At 42.5% G+C, this 19,527-nt stretch overlaps 2 protein-coding genes across 4 annotated transcripts in view; one reads left to right on the forward strand and one right to left on the reverse strand.

Annotated features, from left to right (window-relative positions):
• Positions 1-7,308, reverse strand: part of LOC134729820 (uncharacterized) — a 56,462-nt gene extending 49,154 nt beyond the window's left edge. The window contains exons 1-2 of the mRNA XM_063601878.1: positions 6,505-7,308; positions 2,523-2,612 (exon numbers count right to left, since the gene is read on the reverse strand). Coding sequence (XP_063457948.1) covers positions 6,509-7,234 — 726 coding nt within the window. The 5' untranslated portion in view covers positions 7,235-7,308 and the 3' untranslated portion in view covers positions 2,523-2,612; positions 6,505-6,508. The remainder of the gene's footprint in view (positions 1-2,522; positions 2,613-6,504) is intronic.
• On the forward strand, positions 6,921-18,709 carry LOC100982890 (holocytochrome c-type synthase). 3 transcript variants are annotated; one of them, XM_003805676.4, is made up of 7 exons: positions 6,921-7,052; positions 7,648-7,789; positions 10,468-10,619; positions 12,894-13,042; positions 14,128-14,247; positions 16,539-16,625; positions 17,244-18,709. In XM_003805676.4, the coding sequence occupies exons 2-7, from the start codon at positions 7,690-7,692 to the stop codon at positions 17,440-17,442; spliced, it is 807 nt and encodes a 268-aa protein (XP_003805724.1). In that variant the 5' UTR covers positions 6,921-7,052; positions 7,648-7,689; the 3' UTR covers positions 17,443-18,709. The 3 variants fall into 3 exon arrangements, with proteins under 3 accessions (XP_003805724.1, XP_003805723.1, XP_003805722.1); XM_003805675.4 differs by having other exon boundaries at positions 6,956-7,089; XM_003805674.5 differs by having other exon boundaries at positions 7,013-7,147.
• Positions 18,710-19,527: the final 818 nt, after the last annotated feature.

Consider the following 19,527-nt stretch of genomic DNA (forward strand, 5'->3'; position numbering starts at 1 on the left):
GTTTGTCAACTTGTCTTTTGCGGGTTTAATCTTTCAATCCCACTATACAATGAGTCCAAACCACTCAAAGAGCCTTCCCTTCCTTCCTTTAAAGCCACTCATGCCTTGCCTTATTGATTTTCCTTCCATTACTCCTATTTTCTCCAAGTCATTAATTCACAATGTTTAGAATAAAAAAAAAAGACTGCCAAGGAGGAAGAAATTTAGGTTGGCTAGTGATGCATTCTCTTCCTAATAGGAAAGCCAAACTAAAGTCGCAAAGTTCTTTGGTAAATTTGGAATGAGAGCAAAGAAAACCAAAGCCTTGAAGGATTTTACCATCCATTCTTATGGCTTAACATCCAACCAAACCTGATAATTTACATTTCCTTATCTGCAACCAGCTCTTTCCTGAGTTCTAATTCTGTGTTCTGAACTGCTTCTGGGATTTCACTGCCTAGATAACCATTATCATCTCAAGTGCAATGTGTCTAACCTGAACTCATCTTGCCCCTAACCCTAAATATTTCTCAAAATCAGCAGCCATTTTTTTACTCCTGTCTTCTTATTTACTTCACCTTAGCTTTCTCTTTATGCAGTAAGGTGGTAATTTCAAACAACTGTAATCTACCATGCTTCTCCTTTTTAAAAGAATAATATGTCAGAAGGTCTTTGGTTACAGTTTATGCTTTAAAAATTGGAGGGCAAATCCAATACCCACTGGAAATTTCATTAACATAACCCCGTGGTTTCCCCATTTCTCTCTACCATTGGTAACCAAATCCACTACTAATTATTTCCATAGGGAAGAAAACATGAAATTCCTCACTCCTCTAGGCAAGACTATACTGATATCTCCTGCCTGTGTGGGTGGTGATTCACATGGCTCTCCAGAGCTCCTCCCCAGAGCAATGTTCACTTCACCCATTCTTACCAGTGCTATTCCCATCTTTTTTGGCACATCATGTTAAATCTAGTGACTCATAAAGGCCCACTTGTGGCAACAACTGGATCAGCAACTTAATCATAATAACTTCAATAATAATAAGTTTTCACCACTCAAAAATAGCGAGTCCCCGCCCCCATTTCTGCTTCTGAATGATTGTGTGTGTTGGTTTGGGGTAGGTAGAAAGAAGGGGCAATGAGTTAAATAGTCCCAGTGTAGTTACATAATGCACATTACATGCCAGTATGTTTGCATGTGTGTATATATACATATATTGAGCAAGCTGAGAAAGTAGAAGCCCATGCTCTAGCTGCCAGGTATCAAGCAGAGGAAGTTTCTGGACTTTGGTTTTCCAAGAATAGGGTCCCTCCACTTTAATATTATTGACATTTGGGGCCAGATAATTCTTTGTTACTAGAGTTGGCCTTTGCCTTGTAGGATGCTTAGCAGAATGCCAGACTTCTATCCACTTGATTTCAGTAGCAACCACTACCCTCAGTGTGACAACCAAAAATGTCTCCAGATATTGTCAAATACCCCCAGGATAGGGACAGCAAAATCAACTTTAGTTGAGAAGCACAGCCATAGAGGGAATCAGGGCCCTGTCTCCTATCAAATCTCATACCTGCTGAATTTCCCAGCATGAGAAGAGGCTGGGCAACCTCCCTGTTGGCATTCACCAAAGAATAGCCTTAAGTTTTCTGAATTGACCTAATTGCAGGCCCATTAGTGCCCACTCAGACCACCTTGGCAGGTATCAAGGAAAGTCCAGTCTTAAATAAGTACAGCTATAAATTAAAGAAACTTTCTCAAAAAGCAATGCCCTGCATACATCTGGAGACATGAAACAAGGGTTCCATAAGAAACTGGGAGTGTACATCTGGAGACATGAAACAAGGGTTCCTATAAGAAACCGGGAGTGATTCTTCATATAAGGTAGTCATCCACAATCAGTGAATTAATTAATTCAATTTTTCTTTTGAGACAGAGTCTCACTCTGTCACCCAAGCTGGAGTGCAATGGCATGGTCTCGGCTCACTGAAACCTCTGCCTCCCGAGTTCAAGCAATGTTCCCGCCTCAGCCTCCCAAGTAGCTGGGGCTACAGGTGTGTGCCACCACACCCAGCTAATTGTTGTATTTTTAGTAGAGATGGGGTTTCACTATGTTGGCCAGGCTGGTCTTGAACTCCTGACCTCGTGATCTGTCCGCCTTGGCCTCCCAAAGTGCTGGGATTACAGGCATGAGCCACTGCGCCTGGCCAATTAATTCAATTTTTAGAGGTCTATGTGAAGAAACCCTCGACTCTCATCAAAACACAAAAAAGCTTGGGACTTACCAACTAATAATAATATATCCTCTAAAGTTATTACAATGGTTGTGAGAATATTAAACAGAATGATAACCTCTGGCCATCTCTAATTTTATTGGCAATAAATCCCTTTAAGGAAAAGTAGTGTTTATTTCCAAGAGCAGAGGTAACCCTGGCCTTTGATGTAGACACGGTCCCTCTGAGTACACATGTGATGAATGCTGGCAGACTCCATGGAACACAGACCTATTGGTGGGGGGTCTACTGGCTATGTCTTAGGAACTTACCTTCATTCATTTAGGCCTTAGCAAAGATCACAGTCTATGAAGTTCATAGGCAGTGCTGGCACAGAACCAAGTGAAGGTCTCCAGGCATAACTAGAAAGTGGTGAAGAGCAAAGTTGAGAAAAACAAGCTATCTCTATTGTCAGATCAAATAATTCTTCTTTTCAAAAACCCTTCCATGGCTTCACATTTCAATTAAAAGAAAATGTCACTTCCTCCTCATGGCCTATGGCATGATCCAGCCCCAACATCACCTCCTACTATTCTGCCCCCAACTCATTCTGTGTGGGCCACACTGGTCTTTCCCTGTTCTTTCTGATCTCAGAACATTTTACCATGGAATTCTCATTGTCTGGACCACTCTTTGCATTGATCTTCACATGGCTGGGTCCTTCTCAACATTCAGGTCTCAGCTAAAACGTCACCTTTCTCAGAGAGGTCTTTGCTGACAACCATATCTGAGAAGGTATCCTGAGCTCTCAATCTGTATCGTGCACACTGATCATCTGGGGATCATGTTACAAGACAGACTTTGACTCAGTGGTTCTGGGGAGGGACTTGAAATTCTGCATTTCTAACAAGCTCCCGAGGAATACAAATTTTCTGCTCCACAGATCATCTACCCACAGGGGTGGGTAGACCCCCATGCCTCAATCTTTGTCACACTACCTGTGTCATTTAATTGGTGGCTTTTATCAGGATCTTAAATTATTTATTTATCTGTTTGTGTTGGATTGTTTGTTGTCCAATCTATTCATTTACTAGAATGTAAATTCCCTGAGAGCAAGGAGTCTGTCTAGCACTTTTAAATTCTCAGCACTTCCCACAGTACCTGACACATCATAGGTGCTCCATAAATATTGCTGAATGAGTGAAACATCACTCATTCAAGATTCATTGACTCTGTGATCCCTTCCAGTGTCTGCTTCTGACTGCTTCAGTGAGCACTCAATTATACAACAGAAACTACACTGTAATGATAGGGCAGTGCTACTCAAGTGCCAGTCCAGAAACTGCTAGTTATTGGCCAACGCTGAATTAAGAATCTTGTACTATAATATAAATCTGCTATGCCACTAAGCACAATTTTATCTGAGATGAGACATTTTTCATAGTAAGACTTTCTGGATGAGGCAAGCAATGCTTTGCCTTGCCTTGTGGTGAAAGCTCCTCATCTCATATTAGAATGGTAACAGTGTGTGAACTGGTCCCCACTGGCAAGACACATTTTGAGTTGTGCTGATATAGGGGATATAAAGCCAAATAAGATCTATTTTTTAACTTCAGAAAATCCATACATAGGTAAGAGAATTACACATTCAAATACATAACTGCAAATCTTCTGTCAAGTGCTATAATACAGAATTAAGTGGAAGAACTCAGGAATTGTAGAAAAAAACAAATAATTGGTCTTTTGTGCTCCCCCTTAGTCACACCTTTCCTGACACCTGCTCTCATTATAACCACAAACCCTCCCACCATACCCCTTCCTCCTGATCACATACCACTCATCTGGGCATGTTCTTCCCCTTGGGCCCTGAAACACTGAAGTTACAGGACCAGGCTTGGGTCTTCTTAGAAATTGTGAAAGGGAACTGAGAATTGTGGTAGAGAACAGAAAATGATAGGAGAGATAGGGAATTGTGGGAGAAGGGAGAATTGCGGGAGAGAATAAAGTATCATGAGAGAACAGAGAATTGTGAGAGACAATGTGGAATTGGGAGACAGACTAGGCAGCTGTGAAAGAGAACAGAATATTGTGTCATAAGGGAGAAGTGCAAGAGTGGAGAATTGTGAGACAGAGCAAAGAATTGTAGGAGATACGAGGAATTATGGGAAAGACAAGGAATTATGGGAAAGAACAGAGACTTGTAGGTGAGACAGGGAATTGTGGGAGATAATAAAGAAAGGGGGAAGACATCAGGAATTGTAGGAAAAAACAGAGAATTGTGGGAGTGACATGAAATTGTGGACACACGGGGAATTGTGGGAGAGAAGGGAGAATTATGAAAGAAAAGAGATTATTGTGGGAGAGATGGGAAATTGTGTAAGAGAACAGAGTATTGTGAGAGAACAGAATTATGAGGGAGACTAAGGAGTTAGGGGAGAGACTACAGAATTGCAAATGAGGATGGAGTATTTTAAGAGAATGGAGGACTGTGAGTGAAAGTGAAGGATTATCAGAGAGAAGAAAGAATTAGGAGAGAGATGTGGAATTATGAGAAAGACAGGAAATTGTAGCATATGACACAGAATTGTGGGAGAGAGCAGAATTGTGGGAGAGACATAGATTTGTGGAGAGGACAGCACAAAGAATTGTGGGAGAGACACAGGATTGTGGGAGAGAACAAAAAATTGTGGAAGAGACACAAAATTGTGGGAGAAAAGGGACACTTGTGGGATAGAAAATTGTGAACGAGAATATTGTGAGAAAACAGAATTATGAGAGAGAATGGGAGTTAGGGGAGAGACTGGGGAATTGTGAACAATCATGGAGTATTTTGAGAGAATGGAGAATTGTAAGAGTGGAGAATTCTGTGAAAGAACAAAGAATTGTGGGGGAGATGGGGAATTATAGGAAAGATAGGAAATTGTAGCATAGAATACAGAATTATGGTTGAGATAAGGAATTGTGGGAGAGAACAGAGAATTGTGAGAGGAAACCAAAAATTGTGGGGAGAAACATGGAATTATGGGAGACACAGGGAATTGTGGGAGAACAGAGAACTCAGGGAGAGACAGGAAATTGGGGGAGAGAACAGAGAGTTCTGGGAGATACAGGGAACCATGGGAGAGAATACAGTGTTGTGGGAGAGATGGAATAATTATGAGAATGAAGGGAGAATTGTGGGAGAAATGAAATCATGAAAAAGAATATTGTGAAAGAACAGAATTATGAGAGATAATGGGGAATTATGGGAGAGACTGGGGAATAAGAACAGAGTATTGTGAATGAACAGAACATTGTGGAAATGAATAATTTTGAGGAATTGTGACAGACAGAGTCATAGGGAATGATGGAAAAGACAGAGAACTGTGGGAGGAATGGAACTGTGGGAAACAGAATTTTGAGAGATACAAGAATTTGTAGGAAAGAATAAAGGCTTGCTGGGAAACCCAGCAAATTTTGGGAAAAACAACAGAATTACGGGCAAGACAGGGAATTGTGGGACAGAAAAGTGAATTGTGGGAGACACAAGGAATCATGGGAGAAACAAGAGAATTGTGAGCAAGACAAGGAATTGTGGGACAGAAAAATGAATTGTGGGAAGGAATAGAATTTTGGGAGTGACATGGGATTGTGGGAGAAATAAGGAATTGTGGGAGAGACAGAAGATTGTGGAAAGAACTGAGAATTGTGGGAGACAGAACTGTGGGTAACAAAACAGAATTGCGGGAGTGAAAAGGAATTGTGGGAGGGACAAAAGAATTGTGGGTAAAGAGAGAAGTTGAGCTGTGATAGTTGAAATGGAATCCTTGGGCTATCCTGTAGGCAGTTCTGATGCTGGGATGGCCCTTCTGAGTTGTCCCCTTTGGGGCTAGGGGCCTGGACTTATGTGCCCTTGCAGAGACCCTCATAGGATGCAGATCGTCCCCAAGGAGGGAAAGTGATTTTGTGTGAGGCAATTCTCTTAGGCAGAGGACAATTCCTGGAGACTCAGCTGAAAGCTGTGAGCCCCCAACACTTTCTGCACCAGGGGACATCTGGACGTATTTCACAGAGCCACTATAGTTATATAGAAAGATATATGTTTCTTTATTAACACTTTAAGTAACAAGATCAAATTACCTTAATTTCAAAGTAGTGGATGGATGATATTTTGAGACAGGCACAACAACCATAAGTGACATAATTTATCTGTAATGTGTATTAGTGCCACATACAGCTAAGAGTACTAGGATTTATTGCCTACATCCCTGATGGAAGAAAATGCTAAATTTCTGTTGGAGGTAAATGAAAATACAGACATTCAAAATCACATACCCAGTTAAGAAGAATTTAGCAGCCAGAACACTGTCTTGTTCACTTTTGGATCTCCACCACCAAAGTTATGGGCACCTACTAACGTTTCTTGAATCATTGCTACAATTAAAACCGATGAGATAAGATTTAAAAAAAAAAAACAGAAATTTAAAAACTCCTCCAAAGCACTCCTTCTGCCGCATAAAGCATACATAGTAGAGCTCTTCACTCTAGGGAAGCCTCTGGAGCAGACAACCTTCCCTGCCACCGCCGGCATTTTGAAAAAGGCTCCTGGCCTGGAGGGGCGGGCCCAGAAAGCGGCCCCCGCAGCAGTTACAGGCCGAGGCGAGGAGGGGACGGAACCCGCTCTCCGTGATTGACGGAAAATATTACTCTTCAGCCCGCCTCCCGCGTGCCCGGAAGTCCCGCCTTCTAAAAAGGAAGTAGGGGTGCGTGAGAACGCCGGCGGTGACCGCAGCCACAGCGGTGACCGAGTGAGAGGAAGGCGGCGGCGGCGGCGGCGGCGTGAAGTCACTGCTGCTCTGGGTTCGGGTTGGCGACTGAAGGCGGTACCGGCTTCCCGGAACAGCCCGGGGGAGGGCTTAGGTGCAAAAGGGCAGGCTGGCCGCGGCCGGTTTGGTCTGGGGACCACGGGCTGGAGCAGGTGGGCAAGCGCCGGGACGGTGTGGGGAAGACACTTGGCAGCTTCTCGACCTCTGGTGTCCCTTCGTTTCTTCGAATTCCTATTCATGCGCCGCACCCTTCCCGGACCCCCAGACCCTCGCTAAGGCTCTGGGGATGGGGGTCAAGTCTAGGCTCAATGGACCTCCCCTCCTCCACCCGGGTCACCACTCCTAGGAAATCCTCGCCCCACCCCCGCCTCAGGCCTGTACCTCCTGGCTGTGACGTGGTTTCTCAGCGACTGCCTCACCTCAGTCCCAAAATTCTCACTGCCTTAGATACATACGTGCCCCCAGAGGTTGGCCTGGGTTTCACAGTATTTCCCTAAGGGGGCAATATATTAAAGCTGTCCGTCGAAGTTAGTACCCTGCCTGGTAGATGCCCATGGGATGACAAAGAGGAGGAACAAGGGTTGACCAGATTAAGACTAACGAGAGAATAGTCTGAGTCCAGAGACATTAATCTGTCTCTTTGTTTTGGCAGGTGGAAATTTAAAATTGTTTACAGTCAACACTGTTTCCAGCCATGGGTTTGTCTCCATCTGCTCCTGCTGTTGCAGTTCAGGCCTCAAATGCTTCAGCGTCCCCACCTTCAGGATGCCCGATGCATGAAGGGAAAATGAAAGGTAATCGGCCCTTTGCCTAGAAAATAAAAACAAAAGATAATTCACGGCTGGGTGCGGTGGTTCACGCCTGTGACAGCACTTTGGGAGGCCGAGGTGGGTGGATTGCTTGAGCTCAGGACTTCGAGACCAGCCTGGGCAACATGGCAAAAACCTCCCTCTACAAAAAAATACAAACATTAGCCAGACGTGCTGGTGGGTGCCCGTAGTACCAGCTACTTTGGAGGCTGAGGTGGGTAGGATCGCCTGGGAGGCCAAGGTTGCAGTGAGCCAAGATTGTGCCACTGCACTCCGGCCTGGGTGACAGAGTGAGACTGTGTCTTAAAAAAAGTCTTGAAAGGCTCTAAAGGAAGAGGCAGTGTAGTAGTATGCTGCTGAGGCTGGTAGGCATGGGAGTCAGGCACCCTGGGTCTGGTCGTTATTTTGCGTCTTATTGAGGTTTGTGACTCTAAACAAGTTAACTCTGTTAGCCTCAGTCTGTCATCTGTAAGATGAAGATATAATAATGTTTCACAGGCCTGTCATGATGATTGAGGTAGTACATGAGAACGTAGTGAGTACTCTAAACCAGCCCCAACTTCCCAAAGTTTACTTGTGCCTACATCAGTGGTTCTTAACTGGAGGGGGGCAATCCCCCCTTCCCACAGGGGACATTTGCCAATATCTGGAGGCATTTTTGGTTGTCACAACTGAGAGGAAAGTGAATAGAGGGCAGGAGTGCTCCTAAACATCCTACAATGTACAGAACAGCCCCCCAACAAAGAATCAGCTGGCCCCAAATATCAAGAGGGCCAAGGTTGAGAAACCTTAGTCTAGATCTAGCTGTCTTAATAAATAACTTTTGCTCGTATAGCCATTTCAGTATTCTCATATATAAAAGTAAGCCATCACCTAACGGGCTTGCTGTCCATTCTTTAGATAAGAAAATGAAAATGGAAAAGCTGTCTTTCATTTTTAATTCATTCATGTCTACTTTAGATTGTTTATATTAAAGTGTGGCTTGAATCAGTAAGTCGTGAAGGGCAGAAGCAACATGGTGTGCTTACTGAGTACTAATGTTTGTGCTGTTATTCATTTCTTCAGTCAGCCAGCCTATTCTGAGAGGTCACTGCCCATTCTGTACCAAGCATTGCTGGATTTTGTTTGTTTGTTTCTGCACGAGAGAATAACATCATACAAAATGGAGCTTTGCCTGATAGAGCTTACATTCTCATCTTCATAAGCTATGTGGTCTTATGACTTCATAAGCTAAGTTTTCTCCCTATTTTATAGTCAAGGAAACTAAGACTTGGAGTAAGTGATGCTCCAAGTCACATAGTAAGTGTCAAAGCCAGCAAAAGTTCTGTGACCTTGGACAGGGACAGACAGTGTTCTGGGGTTTCTTTGTACAGGAAGAATTGAGACAGATCAGCCAAAGCAGGTGTGCTCCTGTTCTGAGTGTCCTCAGGGAGATTCTAGAACCCTTACTTTGGTTTTATTTCATTTGCTGTATATCTTGGAGAGCTGCCAGACTTACTACATTAATAAAGAATGTGGGTGTCTATAGGAGATCGAAGGGGCTACTGGTTATATGACGTGAAAAGTTGAAATGTTATTTTCTTTGTAACACCCAGCTGGGATCTATGACTTGGAAAGGATTGGTGCTTTCAGTGGTAGAGAGGAAAGGCATAGCAAGTCTTCCTTCACCCCTAAAGTGGGCAGTGGCACAGGGCACCAGGAAATGAGGGCTTGGGAGGAGAAGTGCAGGGAAGGAAGTGAAAGCAAACTCAGCTTTTTCATGTGTATTGCTGTAGTTGCTGCTGCTGCTGCCTGAGGCCAAGATTCCATTACATGAGCAGCTGTCTTCTGTGTCGCAGCTCTCCAAGTGCCTGCTCATTCTCTGAACCAGTTTCCCAGTCCCTCACTAATTGGGATCAGCATCCTGGGTCTTTGGGCATAGCCCTTGCTATTGCTCATCTCATTAGGCTCAGACCTTCCCTCGTAATGGGCATCTTGATCCTGTATGGGTTGTGGAATATTTTCTTTATTGTCTTCCTTTTCCTGTTAAACTCTTGCCATTGACTGATGGGAATAGGCCGTAGGCCACGTGGTTTTCCTGTGCCTTGTTTCAGTCTTGAGACAAAGCAGAGTGGCATTCAGATTTTTTTGCAGTAGCCTCTGTGATGTCTCCTCTGTTCATTTTCTCCTCCCGTTCCTTGTACCTGAGATAATGCATCAGTAATGAAAGCCTGGATTGCAACTGTGTCCTGATTGGATCTGGGCTTCTCTGGAACTAGTGAATGGAAAGTCAAGGAGACCCTGTGAAATGTGGCTGGTCCCCTCTTAGGTTCCTCTAACAGCTCCCCAGCTGCTCATCCAGCCAGGTTACTCAAACCATGGCACAGATAACACATGCTCTTGCAACTGCCAAGGTTTTTTGGCTTATTTTTGCTGGGGGTGTGACACAATTAGAGAATGTGTACTCATTTTTCTTTCAAAGGAAATGTAAATTTTAGAACCTTCTCATCTTTAGGATTTTGGAATGTTAGCTAGTTCAGTTCTTGATAGATTTAAACAGAAGAAACCTGGCTTTTCCTATGGTGGTAATCATTGGTCAGAAATTCAGCTCTTTAGTGCTCCAATTGAGAGAGTTAGATGTCCTGCCTTCATGGTGACACCATTTTTATACTTGATTATTTCAGGCTGTCCAGTGAATACAGAGCCATCTGGCCCAACCTGTGAGAAGAAAACATACTCTGTGCCTGCCCACCAGGAACGCGCCTATGAGTACGTGGAGTGTCCCATTAGGGGCACTGCGGCTGAGAATAAGGAGAACCTAGATCCTTCAAATCTGGTAATCCACACTCATCTTTTCTTTCTGGAGCTTTTTATGCAGGGTTGCTTGTACAGACTCCCAAGACAAGTTGCAAATGGCTAGGATGAATTCTTCTGTCCTTTGAAAACAGAGAAGTTAGATATTCTATCTACAGTGAAAATCTAGAATGTGTTAGTAAGTGTAGTTTCAGGGAGTGCCTGGGAAAAAAACCAGAGTGATTATGAGGAGCCAGCATAGTTGTACTGGGAATAAGCCATACCAAATGAATATTTTCTTCTGGGACAGTTACTAGGTGGTAGATGGGAAATTCTGTAAGAACCATAGCTAGAGTTAGTTAAGGTATCTTTGGGGAAACTTTGTAGACACATTACATGATTGGGGAACTTCTTCAGGTACAATAGGGTGCCAGCCTGCCCGAGTCACTAGGGTGGTTCACTGTCGTGTGACTGCCAGCAAATTTAATGCCATTGAGAAGTGAGGGCAAGGTTGATGTGACATCACTACATTTTGTGATAGACAACATCAGAAATTGTGGTCTAAAGTTTGGAATCGTGTTTTAACGGGAGGCTCAGGCATATACTTTAGAGGGCCACAAGATTATCAAGAATAGAAATTTTAGCGAACCAGACAGCCTGTAAAGAAACTAGAAATATTTAGCCTGGAAAAGAAAGGGCGTGGGGGATACAATAGCAGCGTCCACCTCAGGAATCAACAAACTATGGCCCACTGCCTGTTTTTGAAAATGAAGTTTTGGACAATGCACCAAGATTATCTTGCACATAGGCCTTCAAATATTTACACCAGAGGTCATTGGCAAACTGCTTCTATAAAGGGCCAGGTAGTAAATATGTTTGGTTCTGTGGGCCATAGGGTCTCTGTCACACTACCCAGTTTTGCTGCTGCTGCTTTCTCTGTAGCATGAAAGCAGCGACAGGCAGCATTATCCGAAGCCCCTGGCAGACCACTGGCCTAGATGATCTCTAATAGGTGAGTGGTTCAGAACATGGGCCTTTTGGAATCTTACAGACCTAGACACTTACCCCACTTACATCATGATATGTAGTGAGAATGTGAATAACAGCTAACTTTTCTTGTGGTCACTTTTTAAAAATTTTTTATTCAAGGCTAGCCAACTGAAGCAGTGGGAGAGGAGAAGGAACAAAGAAATTTGTAACTGGTTGTGATCAATTAGTCGTAAACACTACTGTACTCAGACTAGCCTCTTTTGGTCACTTTTCTAGCGTTTAAGCTAAGCACCCTACATTCTCCCCTTTAATCCTCATAACAACTCTGTGCAGCCAGTATTCTTAGTGTCCCCATTTCAGAGCTAAAGATACTGAGAGTGAAGGAGTCATTCATCCCACATCACCAGCTAGGAAATGGCAGAGCCAAAACTGAATCCTTATCCACCTCAGACCCATGTTCTTAAACACACTGGTGATAATGCAGGTAGAATACTCTGCAGTGCCTACTACACATAGCCCTTCCTGCTGTCGGTATTCTGAGGGCCTTGTTGTGATGGAGACTTTTAATTAATGTTTACTAGGAAATCCTTTATACTTCTAACACAGAAAGTTCAAGGCCAGTCATTCCCAACCTTGGGTGATTTTGCCCCTCAGGCAAATATCCTGCTGAACATCCTGCAGTGCTTAGACCACCAAAACTAAAAATTGTCCAGCTCCAAATGTCAATAGTGCCACGGATGAGAGACCCTGGCTAAGGCTAAGTGCTAGCATAACAGTATTGGTGACCCACATGTCTGGGAGAAGGGATTCTTCCCACCTTCTGACCTCACAGCGTTGAGATGCAAAGACTCATCTGTAATATATTTTGCCTAAGGGATGAAGCATAAGCAGAAACCTAAAAAATCTGAGAATATTTTTTTAAAAAAGCATTGCTGTACATGTGTGCTATGAGAGTTTTCCCCAGAGAATGAATAGTCATTTTTGAAAAGCTTGTCGTAAAGTTTTTAGAAATGCCTGAAGATTGTGGCATTAGTTTCTACTTCTTATTCCTTGGTGACATTACTTCTAAATTTGTTCAAAGGAGAAAGAGGCCAAAAATTTAACCACAGTGTTTACCATATTTGAGAACTTAATCAGTGAAGAAACACAACCTCAGTAATGTGACTCTTCAAAACAGTCAAATTATGTGAGAAGTCTGAAATTTTGATGTCACTGATTTAATAAGTAATCTGTGCTTTTTGTGTGATGTATTGCTTTCCAGGAAGTAGTTAATTATATTGCCTTTTACTTTATATCCTATAAAAGCAAATCTGTTCATTTTATTTAGATGCCACCACCCAATCAAACACCAGCTCCAGATCAGCCATTTGCATTGTCTACTGTCAGAGAAGAGTCATCCATTCCGAGAGCAGATTCAGAGAAAAAGTGGGTTTACCCTTCTGAGCAGATGTTCTGGAATGCAATGTTAAAGAAAGGGTGAGTGAACATATTATTTAAGATAAAAATTTCTTGTCAGAATATCCAAGAGTTATATGCTACAGAGATTTTTTACCTTCAAAACAATATAGTACATTTTTATGTATTAATCAGTTTATAATCACCTGATTTTTCACACCTGTCAGAATGTAAGTGCGAGCCCAGTGTATTAAATCAGGGTTCTCAAGAGAAACAGAACCAATAGGATATGTGTAGGGGGGCAGGAGACAAGGAAGGCAGGAAGATATTTATTGTAGGGAATTGACTTACACAATTATATAAAGCTGTGGAGTCCCAAGATCTGCAGTCAGCAAGCTGGAGACCGAGGAGAGCCGATGGCACACTTCTGGTCTGAAAGCCAGCGGTCTCAAGATGCAAGAAGAACTGATGTTTCAGTTTAAGTCCAAAGGCAGGAAAAGTCCAATGTCTCAGCTCAAGCAGTCATGCAGAAGGCCTTCCCTCTTACTCATGGAAGGGTCAGCCTTTTTGTCATTCAGGTCTGCAGCTGATCAGATGTGACCCACCCACACGGAGTGGGGAGGGCAGTCTGCTTCACTTAGCCTACTGATTAGAATGTTACTCACATTCAAAAAACACCCTCACAGACACAACCAGCATAATGTTTGACCAAATGTCTGGGCATCCTGTGGCATAGTCAGGTTGACACATAAAATTAACCATCACAGCTAGTAATAGGTTTTTTAAAAAACTGAAAACACTATTAGATAAAATGTTTAGAAAAAGTTAGGGGATCATTGATCAGTGGTACTATGTGAACAATTGTCACCTTAAAAATAGATGATTCTGTAAGTCTGGTTTACTGTGACTCAGTAAAATGAGACTAAGGTGAACCTTTTATATTTGTTTTCAATGCTTCTATAGTAGCTTTGGATTTATAGTGCTGCTCCATGATCATGGGTAAATCTTGAAAATGAGCCTTAGATCTGTTAAATTCAGAGAAAATGAGCATTCTTAGTTCTTTCTCAAAGGGGAATGTTGAATAAATCATCTTATGAAAATATGTGGATTAACTTTCTGGCATTATCAGGAACAGTTGTCAAATTTTACCAAATGTTCTTTCCTAGGTGGAAGTGGAAGGATGAGGATATCAGTCAGAAGGATATGTATAATATCATTAGAATTCACAATCAGAATAACGAGCAGGCTTGGAAGGAGATTTTGAAGTGGGAAGCCCTTCATGCTGCGTAAGTATGTTTGAGATCTTAAATCTTTCAAGCATCTTTGTTATTTCATATCAGCTTTCTAGAGTTTTAACATTCAAATCATTTGTTCTAATAAAACATTTTATGTAGCAGGCATGGCTCAGTGACAATTGTTGCATGACAGGCCACCCTTCTTAGTTGAAAAATAGCCACCATTTTATTAGGCTTGTGGATTCAGTGGGTCTGGGTAGCCAAGGACAGGGCAAGGATGGCTTGTCTCTGTTCCTTGATGTCTGGGGCCTCAGCTGCAAAGACTTAGTGGTCAGGATGGCTTCCGAGCCGTGGGCTAGAGTCTTCTGACAGCCTGCTGGTTTACTCCTCTGGCTAGTGGTCATGGCCTCTGAATATGGCTGTTTTCGGCTTCGTCATATGGTGGCTAGGTTCCAATAGCTAGAGTTCCAAAAAGCATCTCTATCTCCTTTTTCTGACCCAGCCTGGGAAGTCCCAAAGTGTCAGGAGCCTGCCCAGATTCAAGGGGAGGGGACAGAGACCCTGCCTCTCAGCAGAAGGAGCATTACAGCCCTTCGAAAGCAGAGCATGTGGGAAGGGAGATGCTAAAATGCCATCTGCCCCAAGGGAGGTGGGAAAGACATTTTTGTTCCCTCAATAGCATTTATTGAATCCCCATTAGGACTAAACACAAAGAGATGTCTTAACTCAGAGCCCTTTTTCTCAAGGAGAATAGGTAAATGCAGCTGTGTGTGTTAAAGGAGACAGGACTTCAGTCTGTTGAGAGTAGTGGTTCTCACACTGGAGCGTGCATCAGGATCATGGGGAAGGTTTGTTAAAACCCAGCATGCTGGGTCCCACCCGCAGGATGTCTGACTGAGTCTGTTTCGGGTGGTGCCTAGACTGGGTGTATCTAGAACACTGCATATGCTGCTGGTTTGAGCCAGATTATGTCATAAACAGTGGTTTTAAATTCATTGCACAATGCGATTAATTAATTTCTTGGCTAAAGTCCACTTAATGATTTTTTTAAGGTGTTTTGTTTGTTTTTAATATTTGCACTCTGAAGTTCATTGGTTGCACTCCCTGGCTGTCACAGGCTGGGCCTCAGGCCTGGGGTGGGTGCATGTGAGAGGGGAACAACTGCAACCGTGTTGCCCTCAGTAATCTCTGGCCTGAGAGGAGCCACAAGTGTTTGCAGTGACCTACTTTGAAAGTGTGTTCTAATTAAGACCACCTGCTAATTACTTGTGTGATTATGGAGCAAAGCGAAGAGAGAAAAGGGAATTTCAGTTTGTCAGTTTCAATTCCTTCTCCAGTTATTTTCTGGACGGTCAAAATTAAGTAGACCGTTTAAAAACTCATGCTATGATCTCCAGAAGAAAGTTTTGCCTAGATTGAGTTTACCTTTTTGCCTGTGACCCTCTTGAGAAGAGATGTTAAGGAGAGGAGTAGTTCCTAAAAGGAGAAGAAAAGTAACTCATAAGTCCTCAAATAGAAGTCCTTTATACTTTGGAAATTTTTCTCCCTCCCACTTACTTAGACACCTATCTTGTTATCCATGGGAGCAGCTAACAATATAGGTGGCCTGCTGACTTGGCCACCACTCCCTCTGTCTCGGTAACAGCTGTCTGTCTAGCCTGTAGGTGGGCTATGAACTCCATGAGGACAGGGCTTAGAGGGTCTTGTATAGCAGGTCAGTGCCCTGCTATACCCTGGTGCCCACAGAGGGCTGGCACCTAGAGAGTCCTCAGCAGGGGTCTGCGGGTAGAGGGAGTGCATTTGCCAGCTAGGACTCTGCCACTCCTCATCTTATGTGTAGTTATTAAGGAGCTGGTCCAACATTAATTACAATCCATTTCTAGGGATTAATCCATCATTTTCTTTTCTTCATAAAGGCTGTTCATTGGTTGGAAATGAAAGAAGAGTATAGGATTTTCTTGTTTGTCTGAAAAACCCCAGCTGCTTTGTGCCAAAAAGAAGCATGATGCATGATACTTGAGGCTGTTTTTTTTTTTTTTTAATTTGCCTTTCCTCCTCCACCAGATGGAAAGGCCCTGTTTCCTGACTCCTCAAAGTGCAGTGTAGATATCCAGAAGGAAGGGGAGGCAATGGAATGCACCCAGTCCAGAAGGAAAGAGGAACATTTTTAACAAATAGGCACTTGTTGTTTGAATTATTTTAGAACTTACCTTTCTCTGTAAATGTTATATTATGTGAAATGTATACAGGGAAAAAATGGATATTACTAAAAAATTAGAACATCATCTTTGTCAAAGAAAAGAAAATATTTTAACAGACTTTTCTTATTTGGGGAATTCTAGAGAGTGTCCTTGTGGTCCATCATTGATCCGGTTTGGAGGGAAAGCAAAAGAGTATTCACCAAGGGCACGAATTCGTTCCTGGATGGGGTGAGTGTCAGCGCAGAAGTGTTGTTTCACCATCCTCAGGTCAGGGTCAACTTTCTCTTCACACCAAAACCAGTCTAAGAATTGTAGTGCCATCTTGCAAAACTTAATGCATATTCAACTGTAGATGTCTTTCTCTCCCTGAGGTTTGCCCATTAATGGGCAGATTTATTAGGGTGTAGTAGATTGCTTCCTATATATCATAGGGTTGAATGGAGTTATTGTCAATGTTCTTGGATCTGCCCTCTTACTCTTCCCGTGATCTGTGTCTTTGGGTTTATGCACTTAGCCATCCTCCCTTTCTTTTCTAGCATACTTGAGATTTTTTGCTCACACCTGCATTTCTGCAGTATCTCAGCTGACCTCCCTGGCTTAGGTCTCTTCCCCATTGGCCTTATTCCTTTGTAGACAGATGAGCTGTCATCTGATACGGACTTATCACAGTTCTTCAGTGCCATCTTCCCTTAGTGCTGTTCACTGTGTAATTCTTCAAGTCTGACTTCCCCAGTTAGGTGTTTGGGAGCAGGTGTTTGCATGCGCTTCTTGAGTTTTCTCATGGCTTAAACCGGGACTGAATGTATTGCAAGCATTTTAACACTCAGTGGCATGTTTTTATTCCAGGTATGAGTTGCCTTTTGACAGGCACGATTGGATCATAAACCGTTGCGGGACAGAAGTTAGATATGTGATTGATTATTATGATGGTGGTGAAGTCAACAAGGACTACCAGTTCACCATCCTGGACGTCCGTCCTGCCTTAGATTCACTTTCGGCAGTATGGGACAGAATGAAAGTCGCTTGGTGGCGTTGGACCTCGTAAAGCACTGTTTCAGATGGAAAAATATAAACTATTTTTTTCTGAGAGATACATTAAACTATTTTCCCCAAATTGAATTGCACTCATGATGTAATGGGAACTTCAAGTGGGTAATCACACTTTTTCCTTCACTTAACGAAGGATACTATGCACTGTTCACTTTTGACTTGTGTTGTACCTTGCAGTTTATAGCAGATCATTTTGTTTTCTTCCTACTTAGCTTAAGTGGGAAGCAGTCTCTCAGTTTTTCCTTTACCTGCAGTATTGCCTGTATATTTCATCTCGAAAAGCCTGAACAACCTCTGAAAAAGAGCTTTTAAAAAGTGATGAAAGTTGCTTTTTTTTCTTACTATTTTCTCAGGAATACTCCAGAGATGTAAAGCCTGAGAGTCCGTGGTGATGCTCAAGAGCTTTCATCTGGCCAAATATTTTAACTAAAGCTGTTCATTATAAATAAGAGGTGATTATACCTTTTTTTAAAAAAGTTACCATTATTTCTAAAGCCCCTATGGTATGATTGTGACCTTTAACAAAATGCAGAGGTATACACTGGAAAGGTACTCAGCAAAATTCTCTACAAATTCTGATTTATATGAATTTCTTGGACTGGATAGAGTACTTTCAACTATACCTTCCTTTGGAACATACCTTTTAAAAAATGTTCCCTTTAAATCCTGTTATTCTAATATGTAACTCTGCTCCCAACAAACAGGTCTCCTCATTGTCCTTGGCATTTGACAAGTTATCCCAACTTCGAATCTCATTTCTTCCTTTGCTGGCAGCCTCCACCCTTCCCCACATCAGTCGGCCTAATCCAAACCTTGAAAGCCTGGCTTAAGTCCCAGTATCAGTGATGGTCCCCCTCTAAAACATGATTTTATATTTGGCTGAGTGTTAAAATTCACAAGATGAGCATTTTTTTCCCAGATGGAGAACGCTTCAACTCAGTCTAGATTTTTTTTGTTTGTTTTAAGGAAGCTCTAAGTTTGCCATTGAAACTTTTTGTACCAGTAATCCATAAACTGGTTGTTCTATTTATAGCAGCATGTTACAAATGACTGCTTTTTTTTTTTTTAACTGTCTATACTATTAAATCCTTTAATTTATCCTGAATGCTGTAGTGTTAAATTAGTGGATGAAATTGGCAGTCTGTGGGTGATTAATTTGGTATGGATTTGTCAGTTTTGTGTGGAGTTTAAGAAATACAACAGCCTTAAACTCTACATTTCAAAATACTTGTATATTTTAAAATAAAGCTGATTAGTTCACAGGTTTTGAAAATTTTTTGGAATAATTTTACACTTAACGATTGTTTCTTCAGACATAATATCTTTATAAAACCAATGCTTTATAATAGAATGATTTATAACCCAGCACACATATGTTTATTGCAGCACTGTTCACAATAGCAAAGACTTGGAACCAACCCAAATGCCCATCAATGATAGACTAGATAAAGAAAATGTGGCACATATATACTACAGAATACTATGCAGCCACAAAAAGGATGAGTTCATGTCCTTTGCAGGGACATGGATGAAGCTGGAAACTATAATTCTCAGCAAACTATCACAAGAACAGAAAACCAAACACCGCATGTTCTCACGAGTGGGGGTTGAACAATGAGAATACATGGACACAGGGAAGGGAACATCACACACTGGGGTCCGTCTCGGGGCGGGGGGGGTTGGGGGGGTGGGGGGGGTGGGGAGGAGGCTAGTGGAGGGATAGCATTAGGAGAAATACCTAATATAGATGACGGGTTGATGGCTGCAGCAAACCAGCATGGCATGTGTATACCTATGTAACAAAAGTGCACTTTCTGCATATGTACCCCAGAACTTAAAGTATAATAATTTTTTTTTTAAAAAAGCAATGCTATAGTCTCCCTACTCCAAGCAGCCACTTTTTCATCTACTAATCATTTTTTTTTTTGGAAATGGGAGTCACGCTCTGTCGCCCAGACTGAAGTTCAGTGGCACAATCTCAGCTCACTGCAACCTCCACCTCCCGAGTTCAAGCGATTCTCCTGCCTCAGCCTCCCGAGTAGCTGGGATTACAGGTGCATGCCACCACACCTGGCTAATT

This window comes from Pan paniscus, chromosome X (genome assembly GCF_029289425.2).
Source record: "Pan paniscus chromosome X, NHGRI_mPanPan1-v2.0_pri, whole genome shotgun sequence".
Classification (NCBI taxonomy): domain Eukaryota; kingdom Metazoa; phylum Chordata; class Mammalia; order Primates; family Hominidae; genus Pan; species Pan paniscus.